The sequence below is a fragment of the Anser anser genome, assembly GCF_964211835.1.
Source record: "Anser anser genome assembly, chromosome: 13".
NCBI lineage: Eukaryota > Metazoa > Chordata > Aves > Anseriformes > Anatidae > Anser > Anser anser.
The window spans coordinates 21,638,625-21,658,477 of record NC_139734.1 but is presented as its reverse complement, the minus strand read 5'-3'; the positions used below and the strand labels follow the sequence as shown (position 1 = coordinate 21,658,477).

Below are 19,853 nucleotides of genomic sequence, written 5' to 3'. Positions count from 1 at the left end.
ATGAAGGTAACAGGGGCTTTCGGTCAAATTAACTTTAAGCAAGGGCAAGCAGGAATTATCACCAGAGAACCGGTCTCACCTTCTCCCACCCCCTAAATGCTGCCCCAAATGCTATCCTGTCCTTCAACCTGACGTACCCATCTGCACGGCCAGGGAGCCAAAAAATGGAACGTATCAGCGTGAAAAACAGCCCAGCAAAACATAAACTCCGCCGGCTTATTTCGGACACACACACACGCTTGTGCATATGAAGAAAATGGCTATTTCAGATGGATCGAATCTCTAATCCAGTTCACCACATCATTTACACAATCCCTGGCCCAACGTGCCGGGGAGGGTGGGGAGGAGAAGCAAGTAACAAGATCAGGCAATAACAGACGAGCTGCTTCAGGTGGCGTTGCCAGCCAAAAGCAGGTATGTGTAACAAGACCAGCACCAGCTGTATTTTGGCAGGACTGCAACAGGAAAGCAGGAGCTGACAGGCAAATGAGATAAAACCACGGTTCATGCAAACAAGCACAGATAGCGCGACATGAATTGAAACAAAAGGGGGTTACTCATCAAAACAAAACGCAGCCACGCGTGCACTGAAAACCTTACCTTTTGCTGCCCGTAACAGAGACTGCCGCCCAACGCCTAGCAAAGTCTGCACACCTAGGACGCTCTGGGGGATTTCCTTGTCTAAAAGCGGTCCAAGTCTCTCACAGATCCGAAGAAGATAATCCGGAGGGATGTGTGCATTGACAGCCACCTAAACATACAAATGACACAGATGTGTGAAATTCGGTTTATTCTTGCTTCTGCTGGTATTTTCCTCCCAGTTCGTACTCAAACATTAAAGCTACTTGTTGAAATCAAGTCTAAAATGAAAGCGGTGAAAAAACTCTCCAAATTAATTATACCTAAGATGTCTTTCAAAGTGCCACAGAGCGCTGAAAAAGTCAGACTAGACAATCAAGGTAGTAATAGCCGGTCATAATTTAAGACAACCTTCAATAACAAACAAAAAATCCCCAAAACTCAGCATTCTCAGGGCAGTACTCTGATCTAACAAAGTCTTGCCTGGGGACTTTTCCTGAAGTCTGTTTTACCCTTTAATGCCTTCTTTTCACATGCGGTATGCCTTGCTCAGCTGGAACGCCCTTGCCAGACAGTCACATCCCTGTAAGAAGCACACGCACCATGGCCTGAACACCCTAAATAGTGTCCTTAGAGCGATTCCCGGTCCCCAGTTTTAGCAACTAGGAATAGGTATCTGTAACACCCCCACGTGTCAGCTTCCCGTTTGTCATCCCGGGAAAACATTCGTCCTTTTCCCCTTTAGACAAAGGCTGCTTTCTGCACACAGACAATAGCTTTTCCTGCCAGGCTGTTCAAACGGCAAACAAACTGTGCCCCGTTAACCAGAACGCCCCGCATCTGCCCAACTTCTGCCACTTTTACTAGCTGGCAGCAAAAACTCCGTGTCAGGGCCCCCTGAGCTCCTTCAGCGCAGGACACAGAGCCACGGCCGTCTCCTTCACAAGGACCAACAGGAACCCAGCTCTCAGGTACCCGCGAGTGAAGACTGAGAAAAAAGTCTCACTTGAACCATTTATAATTGCTGTACCTGTTGCAGCATTACAAAGGATACGACGATACTAACACAGACTTTTGTTTTCCCGAGCCACAAGCTAATGCCAAGCAATACTAACTACTACCTGATAGGGCCAGAACTGTGTTTATTGTAAAGAAAAAGCAGGCGCGTGCCTGCGCGCACCCCTCTCTCCTACATGACCACTCTGGATGCATCCAGTCGCACGCCAACAGAAGGGAAAGGTTTTCTGCCGGGTTCAGCAAAGCTGCCTGATTCACAAAAGGGTCAGAGCTGGCGGAAAGGAAGGAAGAGGACCACTGCACAGCGCCACCAGCCTGGCCCAGCTATCCTGGTCACCTGCGTCCCCGAGGGAACGCCAGCCCCCAGCACACCGGGGGAACAGCACGCGGCAGGAAGGAGGAAAAGGAAACTGCTTCACCGGGGGGCGCTGCCAAAACGCTGCTCACCGAGCCGTGCCATCTCGCAAATGATTGCTGCAGGCCGTTGGGAAATCCCTCGCTCCAGGTGGGCAGCAGCGGTGGTGCTACCGAGGGTGAGTCAGGTGTGTTGGAATGCAGCCACCTGCATCGCAAACACCGAGCCGCCAAGAAGATTTTAACCAAAAAAAGCCGAGCCTTTCCTAATGGCACACGCGAGGCATCGTTTAACTAAACCAAACCGAACTCCTCCAGTCTGAATGGAAACTCTCAGAGCAGCGGGACGGGCTCTGCCGCGCTGCCTCTCGGTCGCTGCCTGGTAAAGCTCTGCAGGTCCGTAACAATCCACGGGGAAGCTGAGCTCCTCCGAAGCTCCGGGCTTGATGGAAATGGAAGAATCGTACCTCTGCAGGAAAAATAAACCTGATAACTGCACTAACACAGCCCCATTCCATGGATTTCCATGCAGTGAAACGACGGTTGAACACCCTATCCCACGAATGCTGTCTTGCAGTGACCGGTTTCTCCCGCCATTCTAACTTTTTTTCCATAACCATACAGTTCCAAGTTTCCAAAAACCATACAGTTATCTATGTAAACTGTATGGTTTTTCCATAACCATACAGTTCCAGTTTCCAAAACCATACAGTTCCAAAACGGTATCAGCACCTACCCAACCGACCAGCTGGTGACGTTCAGTATGGGAGCATGAGCTGTCTTTAGTCGTAAGGTGCATGATATAACAGCAAGCAAAATGAGATGAAAGGATTACCTGAGCTTCTGTATTCATCTATCACTCTAGGCCATTTCTGAAATACTAGAAATGTCTGAATGGTAAAAAACCACAAAACTTTGTTATCCTGTGCTAGCCTCCCTTCAGTATGTAAGGGGAGGGTCTGAAACAAAGGCAATCCTAAAGAGAAAATCTGCAATTTTCTAAATTCAGAGTATGAAACGCTCTTTTACATCTGTGATAATCAGTAACGTGTTTCTCAGTCAACAACTGTCAATTCGAGCAATGATTCAAGCTCACAAGACAAAAAGAAAAACAGTAACCAATCCAGGAGCAGAGAAAACTTACATTTTACTTTTAGGGTAGAAAGAAACCACCACTAATACACAATTTCAGAAGGCCCACACCATTCTCTCGGTGTGCTGCAGGGAAACACCTCCCTTTTCGCTCAGGAGCACGCTGGTTTTGAAGCATCGCCACTACCCTGTGCCCAGCGCGAGGTGCCGAATGAAACCTGGCAGCAAACGCCCTGCTGCGGAGACAGGGCACGGCGCTACTCACACGAAAGCACGGGGCGTTCAGCAAGCAGCCCGGCCCAGCTCCCTGCACCAAGTCAGAAAGGGAAAGGCACTTCACCGCACGAAGACCTCGACATTCGGGCAGCTCTTTACAGAGCAGCCAAGGGAGCAAGCACCACCACATCTGCAGGCCTGCCGACGCTCCGAGATCAGAGATGGACGCGCCGGGCTCGCCGAGCACGCGGCAGTTGTCTGCGGGCGCCCAGGGGCGATTTGTCTGGGCGACCCAGACGCAAAGCGGCCCAGGCTCCTAGACATCTGGCTGCTCGCTGCCCACGCCAGGAAAGCAGGCAAATCCAGCGTGGAGCCGGAGTTCAATCAGCGCGAGGGAGCTGCCGAAGCAGCGAGATTTCAGCGCTCGCTTTTACTGGACTGCAAACTTTCCAGTGGCACGCGCCTCTCAACGTGACCGCTGGCTTTATTAACCAGCCCTACTCATCAGACGAGCCACCTGCCAGCACAACCATACCTGGATAAAGAAGAAAAGCTGTACGGCTCTTCTCTCCATCATTTACGTGTTTGCACAGAGCAGAGCAGCCCCAGGAAGCGGCCCCTGAGCTGTACGTTCACGCCGCTGCTGCTACCAAGCAGCTACACGGGCGGGCAGCGCGAGCAGTCAGTTCTCCCGGAGATTTTTTTCCATAGTAACTTCCAAATAAAATGCTTAAACTGCAGCCCCGAGCCAAACGAGCAATCCTATTTGCAGGTTCCCGAAAGAACTTGAAACAAATACTCCCCCTTCACCTCTGCATGAGGTAGCCCTAAGTGGGTTTTGAGAATCTTTCCAAAACACGAGGCTGCAAACATATGACCGAGAGAAATGAAGTCTCCCAGCTCAGACGGAAAAAAGCAAAGCTTAACATCAGTCATAGCCACACCTCGTAGTCCAAACCCCACGAGGCAAAATTAAACGCCGGTAAGGATATTATCACCTCCCCAAATGTATTAGCAACTATCTCCAGAATACTAAAAACTAGTTTAGAAAAAAATTATTAGAAACTGAGAAAAAAATAAGAACCAAACAAGTAATACAAGTCAAAAAACGTGTTAAACAAAGAGCTTTTAAAATAACTCGGAAGAACTGAACAGGCTACGTGAGAGCCAGTCCCATAGACCGGGATAAATTGTACAGAAAACCACGTTCTGTTGCCTTACGATGGGAAAGACGGGTTAAAACCTCAGAGCACAAGAACGCCACAGCACCCTGGGAGCAACTGCACAGGACACAGATCTTACGGACCTAAAAACTTTCAGATTGGGTAAAGTGGATACGCCCTTGTGGAACCAGAAAGCAGATAAGATGCTGCAGTGCCAAGCAGCAGCAAAGACAGCACTGTTACTGAAGTCACGGCAGGGTTAGGGGAAAGTCACGGCCCTAAACCTGCCCGTGCTCCCGCTGTTGGCACCACTACAACGTAATCTCAAAGGCTCCTAAGAAAAGGGTCCTCACTGGCCAGCTAAGAAGACAGGCAAGAGGCTTGTTTGTGGCAGGGCTCAACGAACCAAATCCCCTGGTATTAGTGTTGACAGTTTCTCCTCCCAGGAACGTTTCAATAAACAGGAAACAAACAAACAAACCAACCAACAACTCTTTGCGATTTCTACTTGGAGGAAGATGCCCGTCTTCCCAGGGGCTGGCACCGGGTAGCTCTGAAACGTCTCTTTTGGGAAGCCCCGCGAAACACTGCCGTGAAGCTGGAGCTACATCCGATGGAAACGCTGCCCGATGGAAGCAACCCCGAGAGCAAGGTGGACCTGCACGGGCTCCTTCGCAGCAGGGCCTCCGTGGGCAGGCAGCTGCGCAGCAGCAGCAGATTTGTAACCTCCGGACAGCCGTCCGGCACTCGTCCCGTTTGCCAAAATACCGATCAGTTAGGAATCAACTGACAAACGTATCAAAAAGCAGCAGAGGAGACCAAGAGAGCTGAGCGAGCAGGAAATTCCTCAAGACCTCAAATATGGAATCTCAGCAGAAGGAAGCTCCGACACCGGACTTGCACAAGATGTCAACAACACGCACATACACACAAATTTAAAAAGCCATTATCCACTCAGCTTCCCTTGAGAGGGTGGCTTGGAACCACCACGCCACCAGCTGACATTTTCCTGAGGTGACAAAACCCTAACATCTCTCTGCTGCTAATGCTGGGATTGGCAATACCTATAAATAACAACACCTCGGCCTCGTAGCTCGCTTTAAATCAGTGCAGACGGACTAGGCAGAACCTCGAAGCCAAATCCCATAAGCTGTTCCACACCAGCCTCTCACGGATGCAAATGCCCCGCTCAAATACGCTGTCCAACAACAGCTGAATTTCTGCCTGCCCTGAAATCGGGCCTATCTCCAGCACGGAGAACAAAACGGACTTAGACAGAATAGACAGTCCTTCAAAAAGTTCGTGAAAGCCAGACGAGGGTCAGTCGTTTTTATCGGGAATAAACAAAGATAACTTCGAGCAGCAGTCCAGGGGAGACTGTTGTGATAATCTAAGGCAGCTCAGCTCGACTTGTCTGCCCAGCAGCTGGCTACACATTAAACTGCTGTGGTTAATTTAAAATAGGAGTACTAATTGCGTGCAAGTCTGACATACCTCAGACCTTCCTAATGAGGGCGAGGACCCTCCCCTTTACGAGCACGTTTCATGTCCCACGACCACCAGCAGTCGGTAACAAAGTGAAAAGCGCTTCAAGCACACAGACCTTTGGAGTACACCTGGGCGATTACCTAGACAGGCAGCCACATGTTGCACATAAAAGCACTCCGAGGTGGAAATAAGCAGGAGAAAGGGAACCCAAACGCACAACAAGCTCAGGTTCTCTGCACGCTTTTCCTCGCAGGACACAGTTCTTACTGGTGTATCTTAGCGTTCTTTTGGCTTGCAGTACCTGACATTTAAAGTAAGAGAGCAAGTTCAAATAAAAAAGAAAAAAAATCTCAACAGAGAAATCTCAGTTCTTGACCAAAAGCTTGAGGGATGGAGGAGTAAACATTTCCTAGATAAAAGCCGCCTGGTAGGCGATTTGGTTGTTACATCTTTATCGTTTCCAAAAGCCCTAAGAGCAGTACCAACACCCTCAACAGCAGGAGTATCAGCATATCCCCCCAGAAGTACCAACGCCAGCCTAAACAGCCAAACTGAGAATGGAAAACAAAGCTGAAACATCAGCAATTAGAACAATAAGTCCTTTGTCAGATTTGCAGGAGCAGAATATCGGGCAAACAAACAAACAAGAAATCCGACTTGTCTGGGTTTGTGAACTCCCATGCAATTATCTCAGGCCCGCCTGCCCAGCACAGTTGCAACACTCGGCAAAGACTGGAACTGAATTTGTTTGCCTGCTTCTAGGTAGTCGAACAGGAGAAATGGGTAGAAAAAAGCTTCATCCCCAAATGCTAGCGTCAGTAATTATATTTTTTTTCACTGGGTGAGTGAGATCATTAAAACGAAGCTCAGAGTTATTCATTCTTCACAGCCCAGGCCTTGTCCTAAACATTACATCCATACATCTAGCTAGCCCTGAAATCAAGCAGCTTAGGTTAATATACCATCATATGCATTCAAAGGTCCAAATTCCAAATACATCAAGCCCAAAGAAAAGGGAGGAAAAGGCTTTCCTTCAACATCCTTGACAGTAAAAGCTTCAGTCTGAGGATTAATAGAAGGAAGCTCGGTTCATCCCACCTAGCATCTACACCAGTCTTGCTGCAAGGACTCACGTAGCGGTCCCGTCCCTTGCCGTAAGTCTTGTTAACAGTTAAACCAAACTAGGAAAGAGGCGGTCAGGAAGGATTATCGTCGGTTAGCTTTAGACAGAAGCAAAAACCTTACACTGAATTTTGATAATGCTGTATACCAAGAAGCAACTTCCCATGAATCCCAAGCCCCACCTCACGCCCGTGCGTTCCCTGTTTCCGAAATTTTACAGAGCAGTACGTGGCTGCAGCGACAACACCTCGCACGCCAGAAGAGCTCCGAGGGCTTCCCTAGCCACGCCCCACGGAACGAGAGGAAAAAAACGCAGACGCAACGCAACTGATGAAGCAAAACCGGCGTGCCTGAACGCAGACCTCCTGCTGCCGCTGCCGGCAGCCCGCATGGGCAGCGGGTGCAGGCAGCCGCTAAGGCTGACACAGCCCGCGTGTCGCTGGGCCTCGGGTTCTCTAGGAGAAACGTACGGCGTTGAGCAGGTGTTGGACGCGGTACTTACTCCCTTGCCGTTTGCTCACGGAGCACTGGCGTTACCCGCACGAGGGACGCTGAGGCACCGCGTTCGCCCGGCGTTCTCGGCGTGCTTTGGGAAGGGGCCGCAGGCGGTGCAAGGGGCTCATCTCCAGCCTGCGCCCGAGCGGCTCTAACATCGCTGAAGGGGGGCAACGGCCCCCGAGCAGGCTGCGGGGCAGCGCCAGCACCTCTCGCACCAGGACCCGCAGCCTGCGGGCGGGAGAGGCCGGGAGCAGACCCCCAGCTCCCCGGTGAGGCGATGCCGGGCCGGGCCGGGCACGGCTCCGCCGGGCTTTTCGCACGTTTTTGGCTTTTTCTCCACATTTTCCACGCAGGCCGCGACCACGGGCCTGGCACCGGCGGCTGTGCCCGGGCCGGGCCCCGCAGGGCCCGGCTGGAGGCGGCACCCCCGGGGCACCCCCGGCCCCCCCCGGCCCTGCCCGGCCCAGCCCGGCTCGGCCGCAGCCCCGCGCCGCCGGCCCGGCCTCACCCCCCCCCCAACCAGTTCCTCCGCGGCCCCGCAACCAATCAGCCGCCTCGTTACATCGCCGCCAGCCGCGCTCCGGCTTGTAAGGCGCGGCGCCATTCGCCGGGCAGGGCTCCGGTACGTGCCCTCAGATAACCCGCCCGGCCCCACAATAGCGCAGCGCGGGCAGCCCCGGCCCCGGTTCCCCCCCCCAAGTGCCCCCCGATACCCCCCCGTTCCCCCCCCCATACACTCGCACACGCCCGCCCCGGCCCCGTTCCCCGCCGTGCCCCCGGCCCGGTGAAGCCGCGGCCCCGTGAGGCGCAGAGCAGCGGGGCAGGGGGGTCCCGGTGAGGGCGGGGGGCGCGGAGCCGGTACCGGGGGGGGGGGGAGTTTAGGGGGGGGTTTAGAGGCTGTGGGCTCACCAGGTCCTCGAAGCTCCGCCGGTGCTCCTTGCCCTGCCAGTCCAGGCGCCGGGGAATCAGCTGCGGGGTGAGACGGGGAGGGACGGGGGCGGCGGTCAGACCCCTCCGGGGGGGGGGGCCAGCTCCGAGCCCCCCCCCCCCCCTCCCCGGCCCGGGCGGCCCCCCAAGGCCCGGCCCCGCCGGCCGTGACCCCCCCCCGCAACCCCCCTCCCCAGCACGGGCACCGTGCCGCCCGCCGGGCCCCCGCGGCCGGGCTGCCCCGGGCTGTGCCGTGCCGGGCTGTGCCGTGCCGGGGCAGCGCAGCCCCCGGCTGCCCCTTACCTGGTGCTCCTCCAGCTCCTCCACCAGCACCTGCGGAGACACGCAGCGGCACACAAAGGGCGTGAGGCCGGCACCCGCAACGCCGCGGCTCCCCCCCGGCCCGCCCGCCGCCCTCCTGCCCCGTCCCGTCCCGTCCCGTCCCGTCCCGTCCCCGCCCGGCCCGGCCGCCCCGCCGCAGCCGCGCTCACCTGGGCGGATTTCTTGCAGGGCCCGGACTGCAGGAACCTGGCGATCAGGTAGTAAAGCTCTGCGGGGGGGGGGAAGGGGGGTAGGGAGGAAAAGGGGACGCGGTTACAAAGCGGCCGGGCGACCGCCGAGCCCCCGCCGCCAGCGCTACCCACCGGCTTCCAGCTGCGTCGGGGCGGCCGCTGCCGCCATCCTCCGACGGAGGAGGCCCCGGGGGTGGTGGTGGTGGTGGTGGTGGAGGGGGGGGGGCAGGGGCGGCGGGTGGCGCCCCGCGGAGTCGCCGCTCCTACAGCGGCCGAGCCCCCGCGGCCGAGCCCCGGTGCGTGTTGGAGCCGCTCGCCCCGCCGCGGCTCCCCGCCGGCTTCATGGCATCGCCGCCGGCCCCGCGGCTCTCCCGGCCCGCAGCGGGCAGCGCCGAGCGGCCTGCAGGGCGCCCCGCCCGCCGCACGGGGGAGCTGCCGGGAACCTCCCGCAGCCGGGGAGCGCCGCGCCGGAAGGGCCGGGCAGGGCCGGGCCGGGCCCGGGGAGGGAGCGGGGCGAGGCCGGGGCCCGCTGGGGGAGGCCCGGGCAAGGCCTGGTTCCGCCCCGCCGCCCTGGGGCCTCCCCGCCGGGCCTAGGCCGCGCCCCGGGGCCTCCCCGCACGGGCCCGGCCCGGAACGAGAGCCCCCGGGCAGCCGGGGTGCGCCTCGGGGTGTCGGTGCGAGGCAGCGGGGGGCTGCGGCTGGCAGGGAGCAGGCCCCAGCCCCCCAGCACCGCGGGCTGCCCTTTGGGAAGCCCCGGCTGCAGCAGCAAGGGCCGAGGGGGCGTTGTGCTGGGTGCGCAGCGCGGGGTGACGCGCCACAACTAAAGCAAATAACCTTCCCCAGTTAGGCTCACGAAGTCTTTTTCTCTGAAGTTGTTTTTCTCCGTTGCATCCACCATAAACGCAAGTATGCTCAAGACAGAACGTTGGAGGACAGGCCCCCCCCCAAGTGCTCCTGCGCACCTGGCACAAACCAAAGGGGAGCTCCTCCAACAAATGCAAAGGTGCTCGAGACAAATCGATGCGTTGTGGGTGCCCAGGAATTGCCCTTCTGTGCCCGACTGGAACATGAATAGGAACTGCTAGCCATCGGTACGTGGCACCCGCTGTTATCAGGGCGTCATCGCCTCAGCACGCAAAGTCAGGGATAAACACCCAGAGGACGCAGCCCTGCCAAGGTTACGGGACGTGGGGTGGCTTTAGGAGCCAAATCACAATTGTTTCCTCCCACTGTCCGGGAAATAAAGACGTGGCTGGTGTGGCACATGCTCTCTCCAAAGAAAAAAAGGTGCAATATTGATCCCTGTAGATATTCCTAAGGGAAACAAGTCACTTTTCCATGGGAAGCATCCTGTCAAAACTTCAGAAATCTGTTCCATTTCCGAGATAAGTTGCTAAAACACTAAGTGAAAGGACAGTTCCTTAGTGTCAAATTGTTTTTTGCTGCCATAAAGACCTGGCATTCAACAGTTTCCTGAGCCTTGGCAGTGTAACAATCATTGTCATAACTGAAAAAATAAATAAAAAAGACAACTCATCTTCATGCTTTGAATACCAAGAGCTGAATCATAGCAAATCAATGCAGTTGAAACATTAAGAATAAATTCATTTTTGCATATATTTATAGCCTATATGCATGACTAGGCTTTCTGTGAAGTGCTGTTTCAGAGTTCTTCCTGCTATTACCGCGAGGACGCAGTCCTTCCTGCTGGCAGCCTGCTCAGGATGTTTCAAGGCACCAGACCAAGTGCCAGGAGCCCTCTCGAGAACGAGTCAGGTGTTTGACATTCAGCTGCTCTGCGTAATTCGCCTGCACCTTAATACGGGCGTGGAAATTGCAGCAGGAGCTCAGATTAACTGGATGATGCATAGACCTTGTTTTCTTCATCCTCTGAAGTTCTCAAGTTGCTAATGAGAGTTTAAATAGCCAGAAAAAGGAAAAAGAAAGAAAGAAAGAAAGAAAAGAAAGAGAGAGAGAGAGAGAACGAAAGAGAGAGGTAAAAAAAGCCTCCCTGCGTATCATCGTAGCTCTTGGAATCTTTTTTAAGGCAGATTCATGATTGTCACCTCACCAAGCTGCAAACCTCAGTTCTGGGGGCTTTTTGGTAGTAACAACTCTTCCAGCGTTACACAGGAGGCTTTGAAGTGTGCCCTGCAGTTCCTGTGAGAGTTACAGTGTAAAACAGCAGTTCTGGAAACAGTGCCAGGGAGGAAAAGAACCCTCGGATGTTCCGTACCTGTAGAGGTAATGTTTCTCCCTCCTATCTGATGATTGCAAGCTCATCTTGCTTTGTGTGCCAGGAATGCAAAGGAAAAACACAGGAAACGTAGTGCAATGTGCCCTAAAAGTACATTTCAGTCTTTCTGAGCTAAATGTCTACATGTTCTACATCAAGAGGAAACACAGCACCATGAATACTCTACAGCACCCCGTCCTAATGTGTTCCAGTGGTAACAGTTACCTAGGGTATTTCTTTATGAACGTGGCGCATTTCTTTGGCACCTTACTGAGCCTCTCTCCTCGCAATTTGCTGTTATTTAAGCTCGGAGGCAGCAGCAAATAAAGCCGTACCACCACAACGGGCCCGATTATTCTCTTAAGGCCGTCTAGAGCCAATGGGAACTTCTACAGTAAATAAAACGGGCTCTCAAATTGAAAGCCTGTGATAGAAAATATTCCCGAAGTAAGCTTGTCTGTCCCTTGCGTCCTTCCCACACTTCAGACCAGAAGTCTCGCTGTTGGCCGAGGCGCTTTTACACCCGGGACTCCGAGGTGCTCCGTGGTGCAAGTGCTGCGCTTCGTGCATCAACAGGAAGGGCGCACGTTAGTAATCCCGCAGCTATGTGGTAGGTGTTCGTTGCCGGGTGCGGGTGCGCAGCCCAGCGGCCTGCATTCAGGTCAAGTCCCAACAGCGCGTTAGTCATGCCCGCAGCAGCCGTTGTGCAACCCCAGGCTCCTTCGCAGCGATTCCGGCTGTGCTTTCCGGCTCTGCAGTGACCTCCATCCTCATTGCCGGTCCTGTGGCGCCACGGCTTCGTGGTGTTAACGTTCTCCCAGTTGCTCTCTTATTCCCTAGGGTTGCTGTGAGCTCTGTGGCAGGTAACTCTTCCCGCTTCTCCTGGGTTCTTCCCTCGAGGAGTCACCTTTCTGGTGAGCAGTGCCCAGCTCCGAGCGTAGCCTTCGTTCCCTGGGAGCTCCACTTCCACAGCACGCTGCAGATCTCCGTGACTCATCTCTTTCTGGAGCCGCCGCGTCCAAGAGGCAGCGTGCTGGGGAGTGATAGTAAATCTCCTCCTGAAAGCCAGATTTTATGCTAGTGCTTATTCGTGTTTCTCCAGAGCAGAATGCTGTTACGTGAATGCCAACAGCAGCGCGGAGGGCCGGGGAGGAGCATACCGACACGGTGCTCTTGCAGGTGAACCACAGGGGTATCCAAAACCAGAGAAGCTGTAGGGAAGAAGCAGGATTGTAACAATTTCTTTCCATGCTTCCTCTTTTATTTATTTATTTATTTATTTACTTTATTTATTCATTTTCCTGGAAAAAAAATAAAAAGGAAAGCCTTTGAAGGATTTTGAGAGTGGAAACCTTTGGATAAACCCTCAGTTCAGACACTGACCCACAGAGTAAAAGCAGTCCTGCGCTGCCATGGCCAAACTTGTCAAACATTGCAGGGCTAGCTGCCTCTCTCCCATGCCTCCTGGCAAGACAGGGCGTAGATTATCACAAACTGATATCTGTGGAAAGCCTGAAGGATGGACAACAAGTGCTGGATGTGTACTGGGAGAGTATCATGGAGACTATCACTGTGAAAGAGATTGTGCTGATGTTCAAGGTGCGGGTCATAAGTTAATTTGGTTTAGGAGATTTTCATTTCATGCGTGCAGATGCCTGTTTCATACTTCCACAGCCTCACTTAGCTCTGCCTTTCTGCCTTCTTACTGACATTTCTTGTTACTAGTGAGGACCCTGGTTCCCCAGCATAGCATCTCTCTATATGCATGTCACTCCACGTAAAGGTTACAGATTCAAGATGTTTATGCCTTTTGATTAATGTACCCTTCTTTACCAGAAACGAGACATCTCCCTTTATTTTCCAACGCTCTCCATTAAATGAGTTTGCAGCACAGTCGGCTCACAGTGCTTCGCTGGGCTGTTTCACGGAATTACGGAATAATTTAGGTTGGAGGAGACCTCGAAGGTCATCCACTCGCCCTCCTGCGCAGAGCAGCTCTGATCCTATCGGCTGCTCGGGGCCTTGCCCAAGGAGGGAGGATTGCACAACCTGCCCGGGCAACCCAGCCAGTTCCAGTCCCAGTCTTTGGCCACCCTCACGCCACAAAATCATTTCCTTATCTGAATTTCCCATGCTCCAGCTTGGCTCTGTTGCCTCTCGTCTTAACGCTGTAGTTGTGAGCAAATGCAAGTAAACAGAGTTTAGCTCTCTCTAATTTAACCACTAAATTATCTTCCCCTTGGTCGGCCTGTAGCACCGAGTGAGTGAGTCTTTCTTTTATTTATCGTTATCCTTTCCTGATGAGTCAAAGCTAGCCTGCTGCTTTATAGCCTCAACAGGGTGTAAAAACGTACCTGATGCAGTTTTGTCCGAACCGGACAGAAATGCAGCGTGGCTGCAGATCAGAGAGGGCAGCTGAGATTAGAGTCACGCAGGTGTGCTGGATCCTACCCGGACTGAACCTGTCCTCTTCAGGAAACGTGGATGGGGATGCGTGCCTCTGAACCCGTCTGGATTTAAGGGCTGCAGGAAGTTAAACATTTGGGGCTTTTTTTGAGTATTTTTTGCCCAACTTTTTGGTGTGCGTTCTGTTCCTCTAGGGCCTTTCATGTGCAGCCAGGTGGGACACGAGGATGCTAATTGTTCCAGAGATGAAATCCGAGGTTTTCTGTAACCGATAGGAAAATAAGCGCTGGTTAGAAGCAATTTAAGAGTCGGCACTTTGAACTCCGCAGGGGTAACGACATACAGGCGTTGAAAAGTCAAGGCTTACTTTAAGACAATTTCCAAATGCAATAACCTCAAAATTAAATTTTGGTGTCATAGCTTGTTTATTCTAAGGAAATACAGGGTGCAAAATAATTACGAAAATAGGCACATTTGCTTGAGCGCAGAGGTGCTGTGTGCCACTCACCACCCTGTCTTGCTGGAGAAAACCTCCGAATTTCCACACCTTCGTACAGTTTTTCGCCCGACTACAGCAGTTAAATAATACCTAAATACCTGTTAGATATTATATAAGATCTGCTCTAGGAGGTTTTTTTTTTTTCTATTTTTAAATATTCCGGTTTTTGCATCATCCCGGCGTGCCCTCTAGATGGTGCTCCGCACCAAGAGGCGCCCCCAGCACCATCCCAGGGGAAGGGCTGTGGAGGAGCAGCCAGGAGGACGCTCCTTTGTTTCTAAATTCTGCCTTACAACAGTTCCTCCGAGTTCACGGCTTACTCGTTCCTCGTGGTGTAAATGTGCTGGTTCTTCCGCTCGCCAATCTCGAATCCCCTTCGCCAGACCCCAAAATGCCACCTTGCCTGGAGGGGGGTCTCCTCCGTCGCCCCGCGAGCGATGCGCAGCGCAGATTTCTTACGGCAGCCATTAGCTGGCGTTGGCTGCTGATCTGCGGGGCGGTGTGGACACCCCTGCTGCCGTTGGGGTGGCTTTGCTTTGCGAAGCTCCCCGAGAAATTCGGCCTCTCTGAATGTTACGTAAACGCTGCTGCCTTTATTTTACGTACAAAGAAATGTGAAATTGCGAATACGGATGGAACGCGTGTGAGAACGGGCGACAGCCGCCCGTGGAGCTCCGTGCTCCGTGAACGGAAGGGCAGGTAAATAACGCCAGCACCCCGGTCAGATCTGCACCACTGGAGCTCGACCTCAAACCCCAAAGTGCCTGGAACTCGGCAAGTTTTCTTAGCAGGAAAATTACTAATAGTTGCAAGCGACAACGTAGCTTTCGTCACCGCTGTTATTGCAATTGCAGTCGTCCACAGCCGTGTCTAAGGGCCCGATTCTGACCCTCTTTGGCCAGGAGCTCGGCTTTGACTCGATGCCCGTGGTGCCCAGCGCTCCAGCTGCTCAGCGCCGTCCTTCTCATGCAAATGGCTACTGCCCTGCTCGCTTCTGGGGGCGAGCGCTGCACAAAGGGCTCTCCCCCAGAAATGCTGCCCAGCGTTTCCTGCCTAACTCACCAAATCCAAATCCCGCTGGATATTTTTTAAAGAATTCTTTTTTTCTTTTTTTTTTTTCAGGGCCTGATCCTGCATTTTCGGCCTTTCCTGCAAGCGCCGAGGAGCGGAGGCACTCCATAGCTTTGCAGTCTGAGCACACGGCGTCTGCCTGTGCGGCTGGGGATTCATCACGGCTGTCCCCGCGTAGCTGGGTATGCAAATGGCACTGTCACTCCGTCAGCCAGGCAGATAACTTACATAGAATGATGCCTCCATGTACCCCGTCCCCTTTCTCTGCTAAGTTGTCAGGATGTTTGTGTTTTAATTCTGTTTCTCAGTTTTACAGAAGTAACAGGTATTTTTGTGAAGGGGTCAACAAAGTTCGTAAGAGTTTTTAAAAGCGCTGGGGTTTTCTATTGAAAAAAAAGAAGTATAAAGTCTTCGAATTGTTTTTTATCTATTTATTGATAGCCATAAGTTGTAAATATTGCAAATAAGCTCATTACTACCTTTATAATAGAGTCTTATAACAAATAGAAATTAAATATAAATTACCGCATGAGGTGACGAATTAGAAAACTGTCTTTTACAAGTTTGCCCACAGGAGTCCAAGTTTATAAAAAAAATTCAGTCACCAATAAAACTAATGCTGCAGTCTGATGAGGAGGAAAATGAAATGAGTTCTGTGAGTCACTTAATAGCACCAACACGATGAAACCCAAACCAAATTAAATATTTGGAGGTGCGGAGGAAGGAAGGCAAGGGGTGTACCTGCACCCCTAACCACTCGCCATCAGCCACGTGTGAATAAACCAGAGAGGATCCATGGCACCCTCCGTCCTGCCTGCGTGTCAGCGGGGTCCAGTGCAGGTGCCCAGGGTAAGCTCCCAAACTGGGTTGTGCCTGGCTTTGGGAAGTGCTTCCTTGGGGTGCTTCAGCTCTGTACCCCCTAACTTCCTTCAGCGCCTCCTGGAGTCTGTGCGGCCAGGAGCAGCCGTTCCCCCTTCACCGTGCTGTTCAGGCACCTGGACCACATTCCCTTTCAGGCTGCTCCTCCAAATAAGAAAGTCCTACCCTATTTAACCCCACCCCGTAAGGCAGCTCTCACAAAGCACTGCTCCCTCCCGTTGTCTTTCCCCACCTTTTCTAGTGCCGTTGAGGCCATTTGGAGATGAGAGGTCTGAAGCCGCACCAAGTGTCGAGGCGGGTACGCCACAGGGCCGTATGCTGGCACAACAACGCTTGTTTTTATTTGTTCTCCATTTCCTCCCTAATAATTCTTTATGGTCTGTTTGCCTTTGACTGCCTCTGAGCGCTGTGCGTAGCGCTATGAAAATGTCAGCGCAGCGATGCCAAGATCTCCTCACTGAGTTGTGTTAGGTCAGAGCCCATTTCTGCATCTTTGTAGTTAAGGCTCCCACTCTCCCATTGGCATTATTTTGCATTTATCACAGCTCAGTTTCATTTCTCCTTCTATTCCCTTAATATCAAGCCTGATCTAGACGATGGGCTGCAAACCAGAGTTAAACGGCCAGATCTAAATCTGTATTTGAGTGCTTCTCTAGAGCTCTTGGTAAGTGCTATTCCATACTGGAATTTTGTTGCCCTTGATTTTATTTATTTGGCTTAAAGCCTTGTCTACAGATCTTCAGTTTGAGGCGTTTTCTCCATCTTACCCCTTGTAAAGAAAGGCTTTGACATGGAAACCGCCATCAATTCCTCTGCAGAAAACAGCGACCTACGTGTTTCCCTTAGATCTTCAACTCCCATCGTTTAGTGGATGTATACGTTCTCCAACAGCCTTCCAGCTTCTGATCTTTGGTAACATTTTTTTTTTTTTTGCCTTAAACAATTAGGGCTTTAGATACAGCTTGCTAGAATCTCTGTTTTCTCTGCTGTATCCATCTGAAGATGACTCACAGTTACGGGAGCTCCCTTAAAGCTTTTCTTGATAGAAAAGAATAATTTAATTTAATCTCTGGTAAAGTGTTATTCAACACCTGCAAGTACTTACCCTTTTGGCTGTTCCCTTTCCTCTCCTCTACACCAGTAAAGAAAGCTTTTCTTTCGGGTTTATGAAGTCCATGAGTTTCTAGATGGAAACTAACATGGGGAACCAGCGTATGTGAGGTGAAGATGCAAAAGACAAATGGGAGCCTTACAGACAGAATTCCAGACACCAGTCTTTATTTCACAAGGTGTTGCGTTCTTACTGCTGGATAATAATAAGCATAGAAGACAATTGCACAGACTGTATAGGCAAAAAAAAAACCACAAACATCTTTTTATTCTCCACATTCCTGGGCAGTTCCTTAAGCCTAAAGGAGTCCTGCCGTGTTCCTGTTGAGGGTCTCCTCTGCTCTCTGGGATGTCTCCGTGGACACCCTGCTTTCTTCTGTTCCTCTGGCAGTCTGGCAGCTCTTTCAGACCTTGACCTCTCCTACGAATCCTCCTTCCCGCTTGGCTTTGGTGCTGCTGCGTATCAGCTGTACCAGCCACTCCCCTTGTATTTGCGCTGCGTGTCTCTGCTGCAGCCCTTCCTGAGATGCTTCCAGGATGGCCAAGGAACATTCACCCACGTACCCCCAAAAGGGGCATTGAGAAATCCCATGGGTGGCAGTGCCAGCCTCCTGGTGGGGGTTTATTCACTAATCCCTGAACGCAGCTGGATCAAACGTCAGGCCGGAGCGAACATCAGAGTGCTGGGAGCTGAGCAAAGGAATTTAGGCAGAACAGAGGCTCGTGAGATGCTTTGAGAAAGTCTGGTCTTGTGTTTCATACCAACACTCCCTCCCTGTCGGGAGAGGAAAGCAACAGGAGAAAAGCCCCAGCTGGAACTTTCGCCTTGCAGCAGTTTCACCCAGTCCGTCCCGAGAGCAAACAGCCTGAGATGCAGTCATGGTGTGGGAGCTACGGGGACCCATCCTGCTGCATCCGCGCCATCCCGGTGGGGACGCAGGAGCTGGGGAAGGAGAACCCTTCCCAGGCAGGGAACTTTCCTTGTGCCCCTCAGCCCCCGCCTCACCGCGGCCGTCCAGCTCCAAATGAGGTTTTTGGCAGAGCGAGGAAAGCTCCTGTTTAAGGTTTGATGTTCCTTTTAAGGTTTAGTATTCCTTTTGGCAATTTGTACACAGACCCCGAGCTACCTCCTCCATGAATCGCTGCCGCGGCCCCGAGATCCACAGAGCCACATCTGGGGCGACAGAGTTTGTTGGATTTGACAATGTGAATGTAATGAATAGGCTGCTTAGCACTGCAAGCCATTTCCCTCCGATGGCTGCGAAATAAATGATGGGACATTTTCCAGTGCAGCGCTGCAACCACCCAAAATACCATCATAAAATTCACAGGCACAAAATAGAGTGACTGCATTAAGCAAGGCTTAGGGGGATTATCGAATTAAATTGGTTGCCCCCTCCACCCTTCCCCCCGTCAAAGATATTAGGAATCCAAATACAAAACAGAGCGTTAAGACAACACAATGGGCTTTGCCAAAACCTATAAAAGCAGAGAAACTCATTGTTAAGGCCGTCGCTTTCTTCCAGACTGCTATTGTGTTTGGGCACAGCGTTTCGCTTCATACGGTTTTCAGTCGGGGAACTGGAGAGCTGCGCGTGGGTAATCTGCCGAACCGCAGCAGCAGCAGCGCCTCTAACGCCACCGTCATGGCTCTGCCGGCGTAATTCCCCCCGCAGAAAGGAAATGTCACCTAACTGCGGGCGCTCAGGGCCATTACCTCGACACCTCCGCCACCAAATCGCGCCGCCCGACCCGGGCACCCGTTGTTTGCTTGCCCGCTCTTCCTGCCTGCGCAGCTTTTCCCGGGGGAGCGGCGTCACCAGCATCCCGCTCGTTTCAGTGAGAGTTTGTGCAACGGCAGCACTGCAGTCAGGCAGCTTTAATCTCCGCTGGGCTTAGCCAGATGCCTGCATCTCGGGAAGGCTTGCGTGGGTCTCGGGTCTCCTACGTGCACGCAGCCTTGACGCGTTAATCTCAACGGGGTTTGTTCAAAATTTAAAACAAACAAACAAACAAAAAAGCAAACAAACAAGAAAAAAAAAAGATTTCCTTGACCAGCTTTTGGCTGTGCAGTGGAACCGCTGCCCAGGCAGGCAGACACATGCGTGGTACGGCACCCATGTAAGAGGTTTTAAGCTTGTACGTGGCACGCTGTGCCTGCTTTAATTAAAAGAACTATAGCAAAAAAAAAAAAAAAAGCATTTTGGATTTAGCTTTAAATATTTTAACATCTTAATGATGCGACTAGTTTAAATATTTAATATGTAAATATTTAGAATTAAATATTAATTTCCAGGACATTCACAGAACACGTTTCACCCAATGACCACAGGACTGTTTCCGTACCAGGGAATCCCTTTTCCCTGTGCATTTCTTAACGGTATTACACACCGTCCCCTCTAAAAGGAGTCCTGAAGTATTTAAAGTCTTTGTTTTAGGGCAGTTCTAGTGAGAAAATAAATTCATTAGGCCTGGGAGCCACGGAGTAACGAAATGGGACACCTGTGTGGCCGCAAATAGGATTTGTGTCGATTTCAAGCTCTTTGGGGCAAACGCAGGTTTTGTTACTGGACGCGTGCCGGCTGCGCGGCGCACCGGAGCCTGGAGGGAGACGGAGCACAACCGCAACACGACCAGATAAGCGTCGTTAATAAGTGTTAATTAGTAAAGCCGCTGGGTTTTCT

At 52.3% G+C, this 19,853-nt stretch overlaps 1 protein-coding gene and 2 long non-coding RNA genes across 6 annotated transcripts in view; 1 reads left to right on the top strand and 2 right to left on the bottom strand.

The window, feature by feature from the left end:
• The window catches only part of BRWD3 (bromodomain and WD repeat domain containing 3), a 55,135-nt gene extending 45,793 nt beyond the window's left edge, over window positions 1-9,342 (bottom strand). For 2 of the 3 annotated variants that reach the window (XM_083797484.1, XM_083797485.1), the window contains exons 1-5: window positions 9,101-9,342; window positions 8,948-9,006; window positions 8,760-8,789; window positions 8,439-8,498; window positions 601-751 (exon numbers count right to left, since the gene is read on the bottom strand). In XM_083797484.1, the coding sequence (XP_083653610.1) occupies window positions 601-751; window positions 8,439-8,498; window positions 8,760-8,789; window positions 8,948-9,006; window positions 9,101-9,137 (337 nt within the window). In that variant the 5' untranslated portion in view covers window positions 9,138-9,342. Of the gene's footprint in view, window positions 1-600; window positions 752-7,533; window positions 7,975-8,438; window positions 8,499-8,759; window positions 8,790-8,947; window positions 9,007-9,100 lie in introns of those variants that run through there. The other variant, XM_083797486.1, reaches the window with a different exon arrangement.
• Window positions 8,799-19,367, top strand: LOC310880944. Of its 2 annotated transcripts, none has more exons than XR_014572003.1 (2): window positions 8,799-8,995; window positions 15,232-19,367. It is a non-coding gene; the product is annotated as an uncharacterized lncRNA (long non-coding RNA). The 2 variants fall into 2 exon arrangements; XR_014572004.1 differs by lacking the exon at window positions 8,799-8,995 and adding an exon at window positions 9,546-11,212.
• Window positions 12,472-15,223, bottom strand: LOC310880945. The gene is made up of 3 exons (XR_014572005.1): window positions 14,430-15,223; window positions 13,559-13,872; window positions 12,472-12,505 (listed from the first exon to the last, which is right to left on the bottom strand). It is a non-coding gene; the product is annotated as an uncharacterized lncRNA (long non-coding RNA).
• Window positions 19,368-19,853: the final 486 nt, after the last annotated feature.